General features: G+C 37.5%; 1 protein-coding gene across 2 annotated transcripts in view; it reads right to left on the reverse strand.

Moving 5' to 3' along the window:
* Positions 1-493: 493 nt before the first annotated feature.
* Positions 494-16,645, reverse strand: part of WDR75 (WD repeat domain 75) — a 41,224-nt gene continuing 25,072 nt past the window's right edge. Inside the window, exons 12-21 of one of the 2 annotated variants that reach the window (XM_060152468.1) lie at positions 16,385-16,560; positions 15,199-15,356; positions 14,563-14,743; positions 13,665-13,759; positions 12,585-12,680; positions 11,815-11,984; positions 11,173-11,232; positions 8,221-8,370; positions 1,227-1,318; positions 494-833 (exon numbers count right to left, since the gene is read on the reverse strand). In XM_060152468.1, coding sequence (XP_060008451.1) covers positions 629-833; positions 1,227-1,318; positions 8,221-8,370; positions 11,173-11,232; positions 11,815-11,984; positions 12,585-12,680; positions 13,665-13,759; positions 14,563-14,743; positions 15,199-15,356; positions 16,385-16,560 — 1,383 coding nt within the window. In that variant the 3' untranslated portion in view covers positions 494-628. The other variant, XM_060152469.1, reaches the window with a different exon arrangement.

The raw sequence follows: 16,645 nt of genomic DNA on the forward strand, positions 1-16,645 counted from the left end.
TCATGAAAATTGTATTTACAAGTACAGTAGACAAGACCTTACCCGAAAGATATGTGACCAGATGATGTGAATGTAGAGTTTTTCAGATTTCAGGCAGCTCATATTATATAAAATCCTCAGTGGGGTCTGTGAAATACGACCATAATCAAATCATTTCTCTAAATTTCTCTATGAGAAGAGAAATACTCTAAGAGGGATTAAACAAGACTACAGAGAACCTCATATCAGTTCAGGTCATATTTGGCCACCAAATGAATTTTGAACTTAACATCATCAACAAAACCTTTTGACTTTTTGTATCTATCTATCTCCGAATTGCAGACAGGGGGACTTATGCTGTACAAATTCAAGTCCCAGCTCTGCTATAGCACCTGTGAAGAAAATATCTAGCTACTCTATAGGGCTGATAAGTGAAAAGAGATGATGTATATAGCAACTAAAACATGATGCAAATACAGCTTAATATTACCAGTCATTTAAAAAGTAGAGCCTGTTAATATTTAACATTTTATGAACAAATAACATTAAAATAGAATTCTGGAATAGCAACATACAACAAAAACAAACAAAAAAACCCCACAAAACAAAAAAACACAAAGTGTAAAACCCTCTCCCTATTCTCCAAGGCTTAAAGAGCAGTCATCCAGCTGTAGTCTACTTTCCTAAATTTTCTCAGTTCCTTTTCTTCAGATTTTGACAACTGATGTATAATGTCTTTTCCCAAATCTGTGTTATTTGTATCCTGGACCTCTTCAGTGAAGTTATTTTCTTCATCTGAATCAACACTTTCTTTTTCTTCTTCCATACTGACATCATCAGGAATTTCTTCAGCACTTTAACAATAACAGAATAAAATACAATTACTATTAAAAAATATTTCTAAACAATAACTTTCCAATTTAAGGTATCTATGAAAAAACAATCATGAACAAAATAAATGAAAATTCTTGTTACTGAATACACTTTAAAAATGATGGATTATTATAAAACAACAGGTAAATTTATAAAACATGAAATTTTGAAACCCTTAAAACATTACCACGAAAGATCTCTGATATTTAGTTTCAATGAATTTTATTTATTTGACTTAGTAATCCTATATCCTTTAACTATAGGTCAAAGCTGAAATAAAGAGAAACACAGGGAAAGAATATTCTAATCAAGGATAACACAAACCATCCTGTTTCTCAAAACAGTATCTAAACATATCTTATGAACTGCCTTACCTCTTAGTCTCCTTAGACAGCAGCAATGAATTTACAAACATGGAGCACAGGAAAGAAGCAGATGGCAGTACATGGGCTGGAGTGTGAAGAAGCTACAGTAAAACAGAAAAACAGGGTTTCATTTAAAAAGATGAAATGCCAAGGCTTTCATCAACAGTAGGCTCTCCCCACAGAAAAACCAAACCGAAGAACTCCCTACTTTTGGGGCTCCCTGGTGGTGCAGTGGTTAAGAATCTGCCTGCCAATGCAGGGGGACATGGGTTTGAGCCCTGGTCTGGGAAGATCCCACATGCCACAGAGCAACTAAACCCAGGCACCACAACTACTGAGCCTGCGTGCCACAACTACTGAAGCCCGTGCACCTAGAGTCTGTGCTCTGAAACAAGAGAAGCCACCTCAATGAGAAGCCTGCACACTGCAACGAAGAGTGGCCCCCGCTCGCCGCAACTAGAGAAAGCACGCACGCAACAACAAAGACCCAAACGCAGCCGATAAATAAATAAAATTAATAATTAAAAAAATAGATTAAAAAAAGAACTCCCTACTTTTATGCAAATAAACCCATGTCAGGCTACAATAATCAGAAATTGTAAGTTTTAGGCCATTTAATTCGGGAATTAAAGTTGCACAGTATATAGACTGGTTCAACGTGCTGGAGTAGAAAGATGTGTGCTCACTCCCTCTTGTGAGAACACCGGAATCACAACTAACTGCTGAACAGTCATCGACAGGGAGACACTGGAACTCACCAAAAAAGATATCCCACATCCAAAGACAAAGGAGAAGCTGCAATGAGATGGTAGGAAGGGCGCAATCAAAATCAAATCAAATCCAGTAACTGCTGGGTGGATGACTACAAACTGGAGAACACTTATACCACAGAAGTCCACCCACTGCAAAAGGTTCTGAGCCCCATGTCAGGCTTCCCAACCTGGGGGTCCAGCAACAGGAGGAGGAATTCCTAGAAAATCAGACTTTGAAGGCTAGTGGGATTTGATTGCAGAACTTCCACAGAACTGGGGGAACAGAGACTCCACTCTTGGAGGGCACACACAAAGTAGTGTGTGCATCAGGACGCAGGGGAAGGACCAGTGGTTAGTCTCCTAACCCACTGGAGACTGAACCAGGCCTATCTGCTAGTGTTGGAGGGTCTCCTACAGAGGTGGGGGGTGGCTGTGGCTCACCGTGGGGACAAGGACACTGGCAGCAGAAGTTCTGGGAAGTACTCCTTGGTGTGAGCCCTCCCAGAGCCTGCCATTAGCCCCACCAAAGAGCCCGGTATGCTCCAGTGCTGGGTCGCCTCAGGCCAAACAACCAACAAGCAAATTAAAGTTTTACCAAGCTCTGCCCACCATAGCAACACCCAGCTCCACCCACCATCATTCCCTCCCAGCAGGAAGCTTGCACAAGCCTCTTAGATAGCCTCATCCACCAGAGGGCAGACAGCAGAAGCAAGAACTACAATTCTGCAGCCTGTGAAACAAAAACCACATTCATAGAAAGACAGACAAAATTAAAAGACACAGGACTTTGTACCAGATGAAGGAACAAAACTCCAGAAAAACTAAATGAAGTGGAGATAGGCAACCTTCCAGAAAAAGAATTCAGAATAATGACAGTGAATATAATTAATGATAGTGAATATGATCCAGGACCTCAGAAAAAGAATACAGGCAAAGATCGAGAAGATGCAAGAAATGTTTAGCAAAGACCTAGAAAAACTAAAGAGCAAACACCTAGAAGAATTAAAGAACAAACAAACAGAGATGAACAATACAATAACTGAAATGAAAACTACACTAGAAGGAATCAATAGCAGAATAACTGAGGCAGAAGAACGGATAAGTGACCTGGAAGACAGAATGGTGGAATTCACTACCAGGGAACAGAATAAAGAAGAAAGAATAAAGAAATGAAGACAGCCTAAGAGAGCTCTGGGACAACATTAAACGCAACAACATTCGCATTATAGGGGTCCCAGAAGGAGGAGAGAGAGAGAAAGGACCCGAGAAAATACTTGAAGGGATCAGAGTTGAAAACTTCCCTCACATGGGAAAGGAAATAGCCACCAAAGTCCAGGAAGTGCAGAGAGTCCCATACAGGATAAACCCAAGGAGAAACATGCTGAGACACATAGTAATCAAATTGACAAAAATTAAAGACAAAGAAAAATTACTGAAAGCAACAAGGATAAAATGACAAATAACATACAAGGGAACTCCCATAAGGTTAACAGCTGATTTCTCAGCAGAAACTCTACAAGCCAGAAGGGAGTGGCATGATATATTTAAAGTGATGAAAAGGAAGAACCTACAACCAAGATTACTCTACCCAGCAAGGATCTCATTCAGATTTGATGGAGAAATCAAAAGGTTTACAGACAAGCAAAAGCTAAGAGAATTCAGCACCACCAAACCAGCTCTACAACAAATGCTAAAGGAACTTCTCTAAGTGGGAAACGCAAGGGAAGAAAAGGACCTACAGAAACAAACCTGTAACAATTAAGAAAATGGTCACAGGAACATACATATTGGTATTACCTTAAATGTGAATGGATTAAATGCTCTGACCAAAAGACACAGGCTTGCTGAATGGATACAAAAACAAGACCCATATATATGCTGTCTACAAGAGACCCACTTCAGACCTAGGGACACATACAGACTGAAAGTGAAGGGGTTGAAAAATGATATTCCATGCAAATGGAAATCACAAGAAAGCTGGAGTAGCAATACTCATATCAGATAAAATAGACTTTAAAATAAAGAATGTTACAAGAGACAAAGAAGGACACAACATAATGATCAAGGGATCAATCCAAGAAGAAGATATAACAATTATATATGCACCCAACATAGGAGCACCTCAATACAGAAGGCAACTGCTAACGGCTATAAAAGAGGAAATCGACAGTAACACAGTAATAGTGGGGGACTGTAACACCTCACTTACACCAATGGACAGATCATCCAGACAGAAAATTAATAAGGAAACACAGCTTTAAATGACACAACAGACCAGAGAGATTTGTTATTTATAGGACATGCCATCCAAAAACAGCAGATTACACCTTCTTCTCAAGTGCACACAGAACATTCTCCAGGATAGATTACATCTTGGGTCACAAATCAAGCCCCAGTAAATTTAAGAAAACTGAAATCATATCAAGCATCTTTTCCGACCACAATGCTATGAGATTAGAAATCAATTACAGGCAAAAAGACGTAAAAAATGCAAACACATGGAGGCTAAACAATACGTTACCAAGAGAACACTGAAGAAATCAAAGAGGAAATTAAAAAATACCTGGAGACAAATGACAACGAAAACATGACAATCCAAAACCTATGGGGTGCAGCAAAAGCAGTTCTAAGAGGGACGTTTATAGCAATACAAGCCTACCTCAAGAAACAAGAAAAATCTCAAATAAACAATATAACCTTACACCTAAAGGAACTAGAGAAAGAAGAACAAACAAAACCCAAAGTTAGTAGAAGCTAATAAATCATAAAGATCATAGCAGAAATAAATGAAATAGAAACAAAGAAAACAATAGCAGAGATCAATAAAACTAAAAGCTGGTTCTTTGAGAAGATAAAATTGATAAACCTTTAGCCAGACTCATCAAGAAAAAGGTTTTTAAAAATACCAATTCATGGGTCCCACTCCAGGGATTCTGATTTGATTGGTCTAGAGTGCAGCCAAGGCTTTTTCATAAAAAAAATTTTTCCTTATTTTTAAAAACTCCTTGCGAGATTCCAACATAGAGTCAAGTATGGCAGCTCACGTTCTGAGGGATGCTTATACTCGCATACACACACATGGCATCACTGTTGTCACTGGCCACAGTGACTGTCGTCTGCAGAATCTCTTGAACCACAAGCAAAGCTGACCAAAAAAAAAAAAAAGGGAAGAAAGAAAAAGAAAAAGAGGGAGAGGACTCAAATCAATAAAATTAGAAATGAAAAAGGAGAAATTACAACAGACACTGCAGGAATACAAAGCATCATAAGAGGCTACTACAAGCAAGTCTATGCCAATAAAATGGACAACCTGGAAGAAATGGACAAATTCTTAGAAAGGTATAACCTTCCAAGATTGAATCAGGAAGAAACAGAAAATATGAACAGACCAATCTTAAGTAATGAAATTGAAACTGTGATTAAAAATCTTCCAACAAACAAAAGTCCAGGACTAGATGGCTTCACAGGTGAATTCTATCACACATTTAGAGAGGAGCTAAGCTAACACCCATCCTTCTCAAACTCTTCCAAAAAATTGCAGAGGAAGGAACACTCTCAAATTCATTCTATGAGGCCACCATCACCCTAATACCAAAACCAAAGATACTACAAAAAAAGAAAATTACAGACCAATATCACTGATGAATATAAATGCAAAAATCCTTAACAAAATACTAGCAAACAGAATCCAACAACACATTAAAAGGATCATACAGCATGATCAAGTGGGATTTATCCCAGGGATGCAAGGATTCTTCAATATATGCAAATCAACCAATATGATATACCATATTAACAAACTGAAGAAGAAAAACCGTATGATCATCTCAATAGACGCAGAAAAAGCTTTTGACAAAATTCAATACCCATTTATGATAAAAACTCTCCAGAAAGTGGGCACAGAGGGAACCTACCTCAACATAATAAAGGCCATATACGACAAACCCATAGCAAACATCATTCTCAAGGGTGAAAAACTGAAAGCATTTCTTCTAAGATCAGGGACAAGACAAGGATGTCCACTCTTGCTACTATTATTCAACATAGTTTTGGAAGTCCTAGCCACAGCAATCAGAGAAGAAAAAGAAATAAAAGGAATCAAAACTGGAAAAGAAGAAGTAAAACCGTCACTGTCTGTAGATGACATGATACTATACATAGAGAATTCTAAAGATAACACCAGAAAACTACTAGAGCTAATCAATGAATCTGGTAAAGTTGCAGGATACAAAATTAATGCACAGAAATCTCTTGCATGCCTATACACCAACAACGAAAGATCAGAAAGAGAAATTAAGGAAACACTCCCATTCACCATTGCAACGAAAAGAATAAAATACTTAGGAATAAAGCTACCTAAGGAGGTAAAAGACCTGTACTCAGAAAACTATAAGACATTGATGAAAGAAATCAAAGATGACACAAACAGATAGAGAGATATACCATGTTCTTGGATTGGAAGAATCAGTATTGTGAAAATGACAATACTACCCAAAGCAATCTTCAGATTCAATGCAATCCCTATCAAATTACCAATGGCTTTTTTTTACAGAACTAGAACAAAATACATGAAAATTTGTATGGAGACACAAAAGACCCCGAATAGCCAAAGCAGTCTTAAGGGAAAATAATGGAGCTGGAGGAATCAGACTCCCTGACTTCAGACTACACTACAAAGCTATAGTAATCAAGAAAATATGGTACTGGCACAAAAACAGAAATATAGATCAATGGAACAGGATAGAAAGCCCAGAGATAAACCCACGCACCCATGGTCAACTAATCTATGACACAGGAGGCAAGGATATACAATGGAGAAAAGACAGCCTCTTCAATAAGTGTTGCTGGGAAAACTGGACACATAAAAGAATGAAATTAGAACACTCCCTAACACCATACACAAAAATAAACTCAAAACAGATTAGAGACCTAAATATGACCGGACACTATACAACTCTTAGAGGAAAACACAGGAAGAACACTCTTTGACATAATCACAGCAAGACCTTTTTTTGATCCACCTCCTAGAGTAATGGAAATGAGACCAAAAATAAACAAATGGGACCTAATGAAACTTACAAGCTTTTGCAAAGCAAAGGAAGCTACAAACAACACAAAAAGACAACCCTCAGAATGGGAGGAAATATTTGCAAACGAATCAATGGACAAAGGATTAATCTCCAAAATATATAAACAGCTCATGCAGCTCAATATTAAAAAAACAAACAACCCAATGCAAAAATGGGCAGAAGACCTAAATAAACATTTCTCCAAAGAAGACATACAGATGGCCAAGAAGCACACGAAAAGCTGCTCAACATCACTAATTATTAGAGAAATGCAAATCAAAACTACAATGAGGTATCACCTCACACCAGTTAGAATGGGCATCATAAGAAAATCTACGGACAGTAAATGCTGGAGAGGGTGTGGAGAAAAGGGAACCTTCTTACACTGTTGGTGGGAATGTAAATTGATACAGCCACTATGGAGAACAGCATGGAGGCTCCTTCAAAAACTAAACATTGAACTACCGTATAACCCAGCAATCCCACTACTGGGTATATACCCAGAGAAAACCATAATTCAAAAAGACACATGCACCCCAATGTGCATTGCAGCACTATTTACTAAAGCCAGGTCATGGAAGTAACCTAAATGCCCGTCGACAGACGAATGGATAAAGATGTGGTACAAATATACAATGGAACATTACTCAGCCATAAAAAGGAACAAAATTGGATCATCTGTAGAGACGTGGATGGACCTAGAGACTGTCATACAGAGTGAAGTAAGTCAGAAAGAGAAAAACAAATATTGTATATTAACACATGTATGTGGAACCTAGAGGAATGCTACAGGAACTGGTTTGCAGGGCAGAGATAGAGACACAGGTGTAGAGAACAAAGGTATGGAAACCAAGGGGGGAACGTGGCAGAGGGTGGTGGTGGTGGTGGTGGTATTAACTGGGAGATTGGGATTGACATGTATACACTAATATGTATAAAATAGATAACTAATAAGAACCTGCTGTATAAAAAAATAAAATCCAAAAATTCAAAAAAAAATTGCACAGTGTATAAATGATTATTTAAAAATTAGTTGTTACAGATTGACTGTATAAATAAACTCTAACTTAAGGAACTTTATTGCGTATAACCCATTTCATATTGGTATAAGCAATTAATTTACACTATTAGTATTATAATAAACTTATGTTTCACACTAATAAGTAATTAATAATTACTTACCTCACTAATTGCAGGTATGTTTTCTGTTAAGGGTAGTTGTATCAGTTCATTCTCCAAAGCTTCATTTAACTTGTCATCCTGCTGTTGCTGCCTGTGCTTTCCCAATATGAAATAAAATGGGGTTGTTGGAAGAGTTTCTTCTGCTAATAGCTGTAAGGATTTAAGACAAAGGGAAATAAATTACTTCACTAAAGAAGAGGAACTGCCTTTGAGGCAATAAGAAGTATCACAGGGCTTCCCTGGTGGCGCAGTGGTTGAGAGTCCGCCTGACGATGCAGGGGACATGGGTTCGTGCCCCGGTCTGGGAAGATCCCACATGTCACGGAGCGGCTGCGCCTGTGAGCCATGGCCGCTGAGCCGGCACGTCCAGAGCCTGTGCTCCGCAACGGGAGAGGCCACAACAGTGAGAGGCCCGCGTACCACAAAAAAAAAAAAAGAAGTATCACAGTCATAACATGTCCGATGGAAGGAACTATAGAAATTATCTAGTATGATTCTTTCATTTCACAGGTAAAGCAACTGAGGGCAGTCAATTTACTATGTGAAAAGCTAACAGCAGACACTTCGATGACAGAACAAAATGTGCATCCACCACTACTTAGGCCCCCAATCCTACAAAAATGGCAGCAAACGGGTTTTCAAAAGAGCATAAATCCACAGTACTAAAGACACTGTGTGATGTGGAAAGTGAAAAGTAGTTTGAATGGTGGTAGCTAACTTAGTAGACCTGAGAAAGCAGGATTCTAAGCTGGTGGTGAAGAAAGCTAAAAGCATCCCCATTTATACTGCAGAATGCCGCAAACACTCAAGAATTGGTACTAATAGTAACAGTACCTCCTCTGTAAAAGGCTAAACAAAAAAAGAAAGAAACCAGTTAGCCTGGTTGAAGGTCTATTTAGAGAGCATTCAGGTTTCCAGATCTCCTCCTCAGCCCCAGCAGAGGGCTGGCAGTATGTTCCTTGAAGAGCGAAATAAAGTGTGTCTTTAGAAAGGATGGCTTGGTGTGTGGCGGGGCGGAGGTGCCCTCACAGCTGAAGGCAGTTGTGTTCCATAGAGGGTGCTTCTCAGAACACTGGCAGCCAGGTTGACATCTTTTAGGCAAGAATTTGGAAGAATTTTATCTGGACAATTTGACCAATCTAAGAGAAAAAGTCCTAAAAATAATGACTTTTGGAGATTTTCTCATAATAGCTCAGGCAGATAGTGGAGGCCAGAGGTCAAGTTCCACCTAGGTAGAAAACCTCCAAATGGTGATTTTGCTCACTTTTAAATAAGAGCAGATAGCCAAGAGTCATGAGAATTTGATGAAAATCTCCAAAACAGATTGGAAATAAAAACCTAATGGAAATGAACCATGTTAAGAGAGAGAAAAAAAATAGAGGATCAGATGAAAAGAGGAGGAAACCTCTCAGACAACAGGAAGAAAACAAGAGAAAAAATAAGAATATTAGAGAGCACCATTCTAGAAGGTCCAGCAGTAAAAAATAGCAGTTCTAGAGAAAATGAAGGCAAAGAAAGAATTAATTCTTCTTCTTAGACAGTTTTTTGATTAAAACCCTCGAAGGGGGCTCTACATTTAACTCAGAGGAAAAGTCAAAGTGTTTTCATTGAAGCCTGTTTTGACTGCTTTATTTAAAAAGGCAAACTGCACTCCACATTCCCTTTCCCACCATTCCTCCTCCCATAATTCTTATTGCCTTCTAAAATACTATATATTTTACTTACTTGATGTTTATTATCTGTGCCTTCCTGTTAGACTATAAACACCACTAGTTTAGAGACCTGACTCTTTCGCTCACTGATATATCCCAAATGTCTAGAACATACAGTAATGATCAACAAAAAAATGTTAAACGAATTCAATGAATTTTCAGAGAAAAATAAACAAGTCAGGATACAGATAAAGTATAAGACAGTATCTTCAAAGTTCTAAGACAAAATGATTTTCAACCTAGAACTCTACGCAACCAACCAATCCAATGGGAGAGAATAGAAGCATGTCCAAACATGCAATGTCTTAAATTTACTTCCCATGCACCAATAGGATGTGCTTTACCAAAGCAAGGGAGTGACCAAAGAAGGAGAAAAACTACAGGATCTATTACAGTAGATGTGGATAAACCCCCAGAATGGTAGCAAATGTAGATCCTAAGATGATTACTGTGCAGCAGGTTTACAGGGCAATCAGTTCAGAAAGAAGGTCAGAGGCTCTTGAAAATATTTCTTCAAGACTCGAAAGAATACCTAATATGTCTGAAAATAATGAGAGAGGACTTACAGGGTAGAGATTAGGGGTGAATTAGGTGAGAAGTAAATAGGAAACTGAGCAAATGAAAAAAGAAGGCAATCATTAACTCCAGAGAAAAGAAGTTGGTCACAAAAGGAAAAACAACCTGTTTATTACTATGTGGCTCAGCTATGAATTGTGTTTACATGTTTAAGGATGAACAGTGACCTGACCAATTTATCTATACTGGAAAAATTAGGCGACAGAAAATATGTGGGGGTATGTTATGTATATGGCGGGAGTGGTGTGAAAGAAACTTCAATAGATCAGAGTTAACAAATAATACCTAGACCTAAAAAATCCGGAATTAGCAATATAAACATGTTTCTTAGAGATATGGAGGTAAATAAAAACTTCAACTCAAAGAGTTGAGAGTATCTTTGTGGGTAACGGCAGTGGTGGTGATGTTCAAGTTTTCCCCAAGAAGTCTTGTAGAACTATTTGATTCTTTAAATCACAAGCATATATTACTGATGTTACAAATTGAGACTACATTTTCAAAGAGCACTATCACATCAAACAAAGCAAGTAGTTTCTAAGTATGTAATTTTAATTCCACTTTAGGGCAGGTAAAACATTTTTCTCATAGCTGAGTTCTAAAAGATAACTTTATCTTTGCAGGGAGGCAATGTGCATGATCTGCACCACGGGTGACTAGAACATACCTGTTTGCTTGTTGGTGTGAGTTTCTCTTCTGGAGACTGTGTACTGAATGTCAATAAACTCTGAAAAGAGAGGTCAATGAATGATGCAAAATATAAATTGTAGAGTGCAAATCTAAATGGTAAAGTTAGAAAATGATGTTGACTTTTCTTCTTGATATAAATACATCTGCTCACAGAAAAGTAATACAAGATTGAAAACGTATTTAATAACTGCTGTGACAGTTGTAAGATTGTCCTCAAAGATCATTTTTAAGAGTTGGTAATGAAATAAAATTCAACTGATGGGTCAAACTTAAGCCACTGATTTCTTTATGGTAAATCAAATACTAAAATTAAAAAAGAACCATTCTAATAAGTACAATTTAAAGTATTCTAGTTATCTTCTAGGTCATATCTTTTTTGGTGTCACGGAGTGAATGAATGCAAGCAATACTTAGCCCCAAAGGTGTGGGCTAATATACTCCCACCAGTAATATGACTGTACAGAGCACATAAGACGATTTGGCAGGGGAGTGGAAGGTGAGAGAAGGAGTAATTCTTTAATAAAACTATTCCACTTGCCCTGGGCTATTACTCTCAAATAGTAAAGCAACTGAAAATCACACATAAGAGATGACCGCCTTTTCTGAGGTGGATGGTTACCTGTGATTTTGTTAGGAAGTAAAACTGCGATCTGTTCAGCCACTGGTAGGCTTCTGAGGTGAATGATTCAGGGACATCTCGTGGAACAAACACTCCCCACTGGACTTCCTCTCTGGAGATATTTTTTTGAATATACAATGGCCTTGGCTCGCTAGGTCTAAACACAAACACTGGAGAAAAAAAAAACCAAACAGACAACAACATTTTGCCTGCAAAGGTTAGTTTCAGCCTCAGATTGGCAGATCACACTCATCCTGGGACTTACACCATTGAATAAATTGATAAGGTCATGATTATTTTAGGCTTTGAGTCAACAAATATCTACTTGATGCTTACTATGTGCCAAGCCGGTTAGGAATGAGGGCTTTAAAGATGAAAAACAGAAACAAAAATTTCTGTTTCTGAGAGCAGGGTCAACTGCAGAAAACAGACACCAAAATACTATGGCAGTATTTTGTCTTAAGCACTAGAACAGAGATCTGTATAAAGAGCTTCAAGATCATAGAGGAATGATAAAAGCTCCTTGGGGGATTTAGGAATGCTTCAAAGAGGCAAAATGTCTCTTGGATTTTGAAGGCTGAGTAGCAAATGACATGTTGAAAAATGAGGGATGTGCTGGAGCTGGAACTCGAAAGGAAGGGCAGTGGTCAGGCAAATGGCTTCAAATGGACATCTGATTTGAAGGTAAGTTTAAATCAAATTATATTAAAGGTGTTAAAAAGAAAATCTAGGTAATAGACTTCTTCTGTCAAAGAATGGTCTGTACTTACAGTCTGAACCCATGGAAGACTGAGAGACTGCAGCAATATTCTCTGAATTGGGATCAGGTTCCATAACTCTCACATTTAATTTTGCACTCCACTCCACTGGGGGAAAAAAAGTGATTCACTTCTAAGAAGAGATTTACCAAAAGCTTTCTTAAGCTTGTTATTTAAACTAGGTACTCAATATTTATTGGGACAATCAATTCTATTATTTTTAGGAAGAGGGATTTTACCATTCCAGATAATACATGGAGAACACACTGACATAATCTGTGGAAGTCTGCACTAAAATGAGGGGCAAGAAGCAGAAAAACAGTTAAAGCAGTGCAACTTCTGTCTGGTGCTTTCCCACTACTGCTAAATGTGGGCAAAACGTTAACCAGAATCACTGTAGAGAATATTTAAAAAAATATTATCACACACATTATTACAAAGTAACCACAATGTCTTCCAAACATATACTCGAATGAGTAAAATGCCACAAAGTTCACATTTGTTAGGAGGATTGTGATAGGCTACATTCAAATTTAGTGCTGTCAGGAATACTGCAGGTTAATATGCATTATGAACTATCAGAAACTTTCCTCAAATTGTTATGAGGATCGATAATATGGAGGGCAACAAAGTCATACACTGAAGACAGTGGAAAAAGGTGAGGATAATGGAAGATGATTTGATGACAATTAGGCAGCTTATAAATACAGTTGACCCTTGAATAACATGGATTTGAACTGTGAGGGTCCACATACATGTGGATTTTAAAATAGCAAGTACTACCAGTAACTGCTCAATCCAAGGTTGGCTGACTCCACAGAGGGCTGACTCTCTAAGTTGTAAGTGAATTTTTGACTGCGCAGAGGGTCGGCAACCCTAACGCCCGCATTGCTCAAGGGTCAACTGTAATCAAAGTCTATTATTACAGGCATAGCACTCCAAAGTTTGGTGGTACAATGTACCACGTAAAAAATTATATATTCTCTGGGTAAAGATATGAAGATATCATCCAGAAGTCCTAAAATGCCAAAGATTAGTTAATGTCCACTTCCTGTGTGCTTTGTCATCACTTTATAGCAAAGAATATCTTACATGCACAACTGAGCAGATTCCAACAGCACAGAATGCCATTTTCAGTGGCACCAAGAAGATACTTGGAACAAGTCAATCTCCCAAAGGAAAGGTGCCTAGATTAAAACAAGGAAGTTAACAACAGTCAGTTCTAGCACACGTAGTTACAAAGGACTGCAGACTTCCTGCACAGTACTAGCTTCGTGCAATGCAAAGTTTTAGATAGACATGTATGTTTTTGTTCATAATTATTCTGCAGGGAAGAGGGTAAGGAGCACAACAGTAAAGGTTTATTTAGCTATTTTGTTTCTTTAGGAAAACAGATTTGATGACCAATTCTTTTCTCTAATATGCTGTACGGTACAATAATTGACACATATAGAGAAAATGTATGTGAAACGTACCAAGTTATTTAACAAAAACTCTTTTTTATGCTTCTTTGTCTCAAGAGGAAAATCTGCAATATGAATTCTGAAGAAAGTTTTACAAAGTAAATTCAGAATTAGACATGTTGGGAATTAGAAACAGCCATTTCCCATTCTGTCCTCAAATGCCCAAGTTACCGGAAATAAAACGGAAGATACTACTGTTACATTCTCTTGCCATTATTACAAACAATGAAGTTTGAGCATAACATTGCTTTTATGAAAATACTGAGAAAATAAACATTGTTCGGATCTACTGAGGCTTATATATATCTTCTATTATTGTGTAGTACAACCATGAAAACTAATGCACATGGTTCATAAACCCAGTGTTTTTTAGCTTCCCAGCATTTTGGTTAGCTGCTGGCGCCACTGACCCACAGGATACCTCTGGAGAAAGCATAAATTAATTACTAAAGTCTATGTAGAAAGACTTGTTTGAATTTAAAAAAAAAGAAACCCAGTACTTCATACTCTCCCAATTATTTACCTACCTTATTTTCCCAGCTCGTTGACAAAATGTACATTTAAGTTCCCATGTCTCCGAATCCCATATTGTAACTATTTCCTCAAAACTAACTGCTAGTAAAGAGCCATCTTCGGAGAAACAGCAGTTAGTTGCTTGGTATTTGTGATAACTACCCACAAAATCACAGGTCCAGCCAACAGCTTTTTCTGTGAAAATACAGACCATAGAAATACTACAAATGCTAGATAATATTTTACGGAATTTATAAGAAATATGGATTAAGAAACAAACACAACAAAAAACCTCCTCTCCAAAATTTTAGTTACAAATCATTGACTGATTTGAAATTTGCGTCCCTTCCAAGAGACCTTGACCTTCCTCTAGTGGAACAGTAAAGGGACTACTGCAAAAGCCTTTTTTACTGTACCCTCACAGACTGGAATAACTAGTACACGATTAATCAAGAATGTCATAAAATAAGTAAAGATTTGGGAGAAAAGGCATGTAAAAATGTAATCTCTAAAATCTTTTGAAATTGGGCAATATCCTATAGAATTAAAGTAGAAAATGTCCTCCCAGAATGGATACAATTCATGAGATAAATATATCAATTCTTAAAACTGTGCACTACATACAGACATATTATATTTTAGTAACTTACTGTATATATCAGAATCATCTGTTAATATCCACACTTTGAAGTGACCATCTTTACTTGTTGTAACCAAGGTGGGGTTTTCAGATTTTTCTGCATTACAGAAACAGAGAGCTGTGATGTGGTCTTCATGTGGCATGTTAACCTTTGTATTGAGAACAAACCTAGTAGGAAGGAAACCAATTTATTTTTGTACCAGGGCAATATGATACACTATCATATGAGTATTAAGAATTCCTTACATATTGCACATTTTACAATAGCATCTTTAAGAATGAGCAACTGATATATTATCACCTAGCATGACAAACAATTGAGTGTTCTGTCACTAATGGCCACAGGATGCAAAGAGTTCTAACACATTACCTCTGGCCTTCTATAACGTACGTAACAGAGATGATTATAAATAGTGTCAGCTTACTGGTACAGAATGAGTATAAAACAGGGGTCATCAAAAAATGATACTTGAAAGGCTACTATACTAAACTGCAGGGAAATTGTGTAGAACACCGATACCTCACTCTTTTGAAAATAAGCAAAAAAGGAAATGGCTATGAAAGCCCTTATTTGTGGCAAGACGGTACAGAAAGAACATTACCTATTTCACTGCCCTGGTCAATACTTAATATTTAAAGTCATCCAAACTACCTCTCAAAGCTTGTTTCTGGCTTGACAGAACACTGCTGTGAATGAAAGATTATCTTGTGAAGATTCACAAGACAATGGGCACAAAAGCACTAAGCCCAGTTCTTGACAAGCAAGGACTTGATAAATTGCTATTACAGCCATGGTATGAGAAACTAGTGGGCTCCTTATCTAATCAAGACTATACCACACCACACCTCTACCACCTACCACTGCCATTTTCCCAAAGAAGGTAATATAACACAAAAGAGCTAAGGAACTAAGACCTTTGCATTCTAATCCTGGTTTTGCTTGGAAGTTGGTATGTGTTCTTGGGGGTATCACTTCTCCATGTTTCCTTATTTATGCAATGAGGTGACTCATAATTTGGAGGACACCAATGCTTTCTCAGAGCAGAAAGCATAAAGGCTGTATTAGAGGAATAACACCTCCTTCATTTCTCTTAATATAAATTTAACAAAATGAAACATCGTAAAGACCAACAATTGAAACTAGAAAGTCAAATAATTTTCTGCTCTGAAATTAATGTCTATATAGGTAGTATTACCCTTGTGTTTTCTTATTATATGTCCACAGTTTCATTTGCAATTCAAGCTCAGTTTCCTTTTCTTGACGTTGTTCCACCGTTGCAAGCCAATTACCATAGCAGCCAAATGCAGCCTTTGTTAGCTCAATTTGGATCAGACCATAATCATTGATATATTCTTGCTGTATAATATCTAACTGATGGGTTAAAAAAAAATCCAAAATTCTTATTAATGTAAATACATACATGTTAAAGCATTCAAGGAATGGTAATTAACCACAT

This window comes from Lagenorhynchus albirostris, chromosome 6, assembly GCF_949774975.1.
Source record: "Lagenorhynchus albirostris chromosome 6, mLagAlb1.1, whole genome shotgun sequence".
NCBI lineage: Eukaryota > Metazoa > Chordata > Mammalia > Artiodactyla > Delphinidae > Lagenorhynchus > Lagenorhynchus albirostris.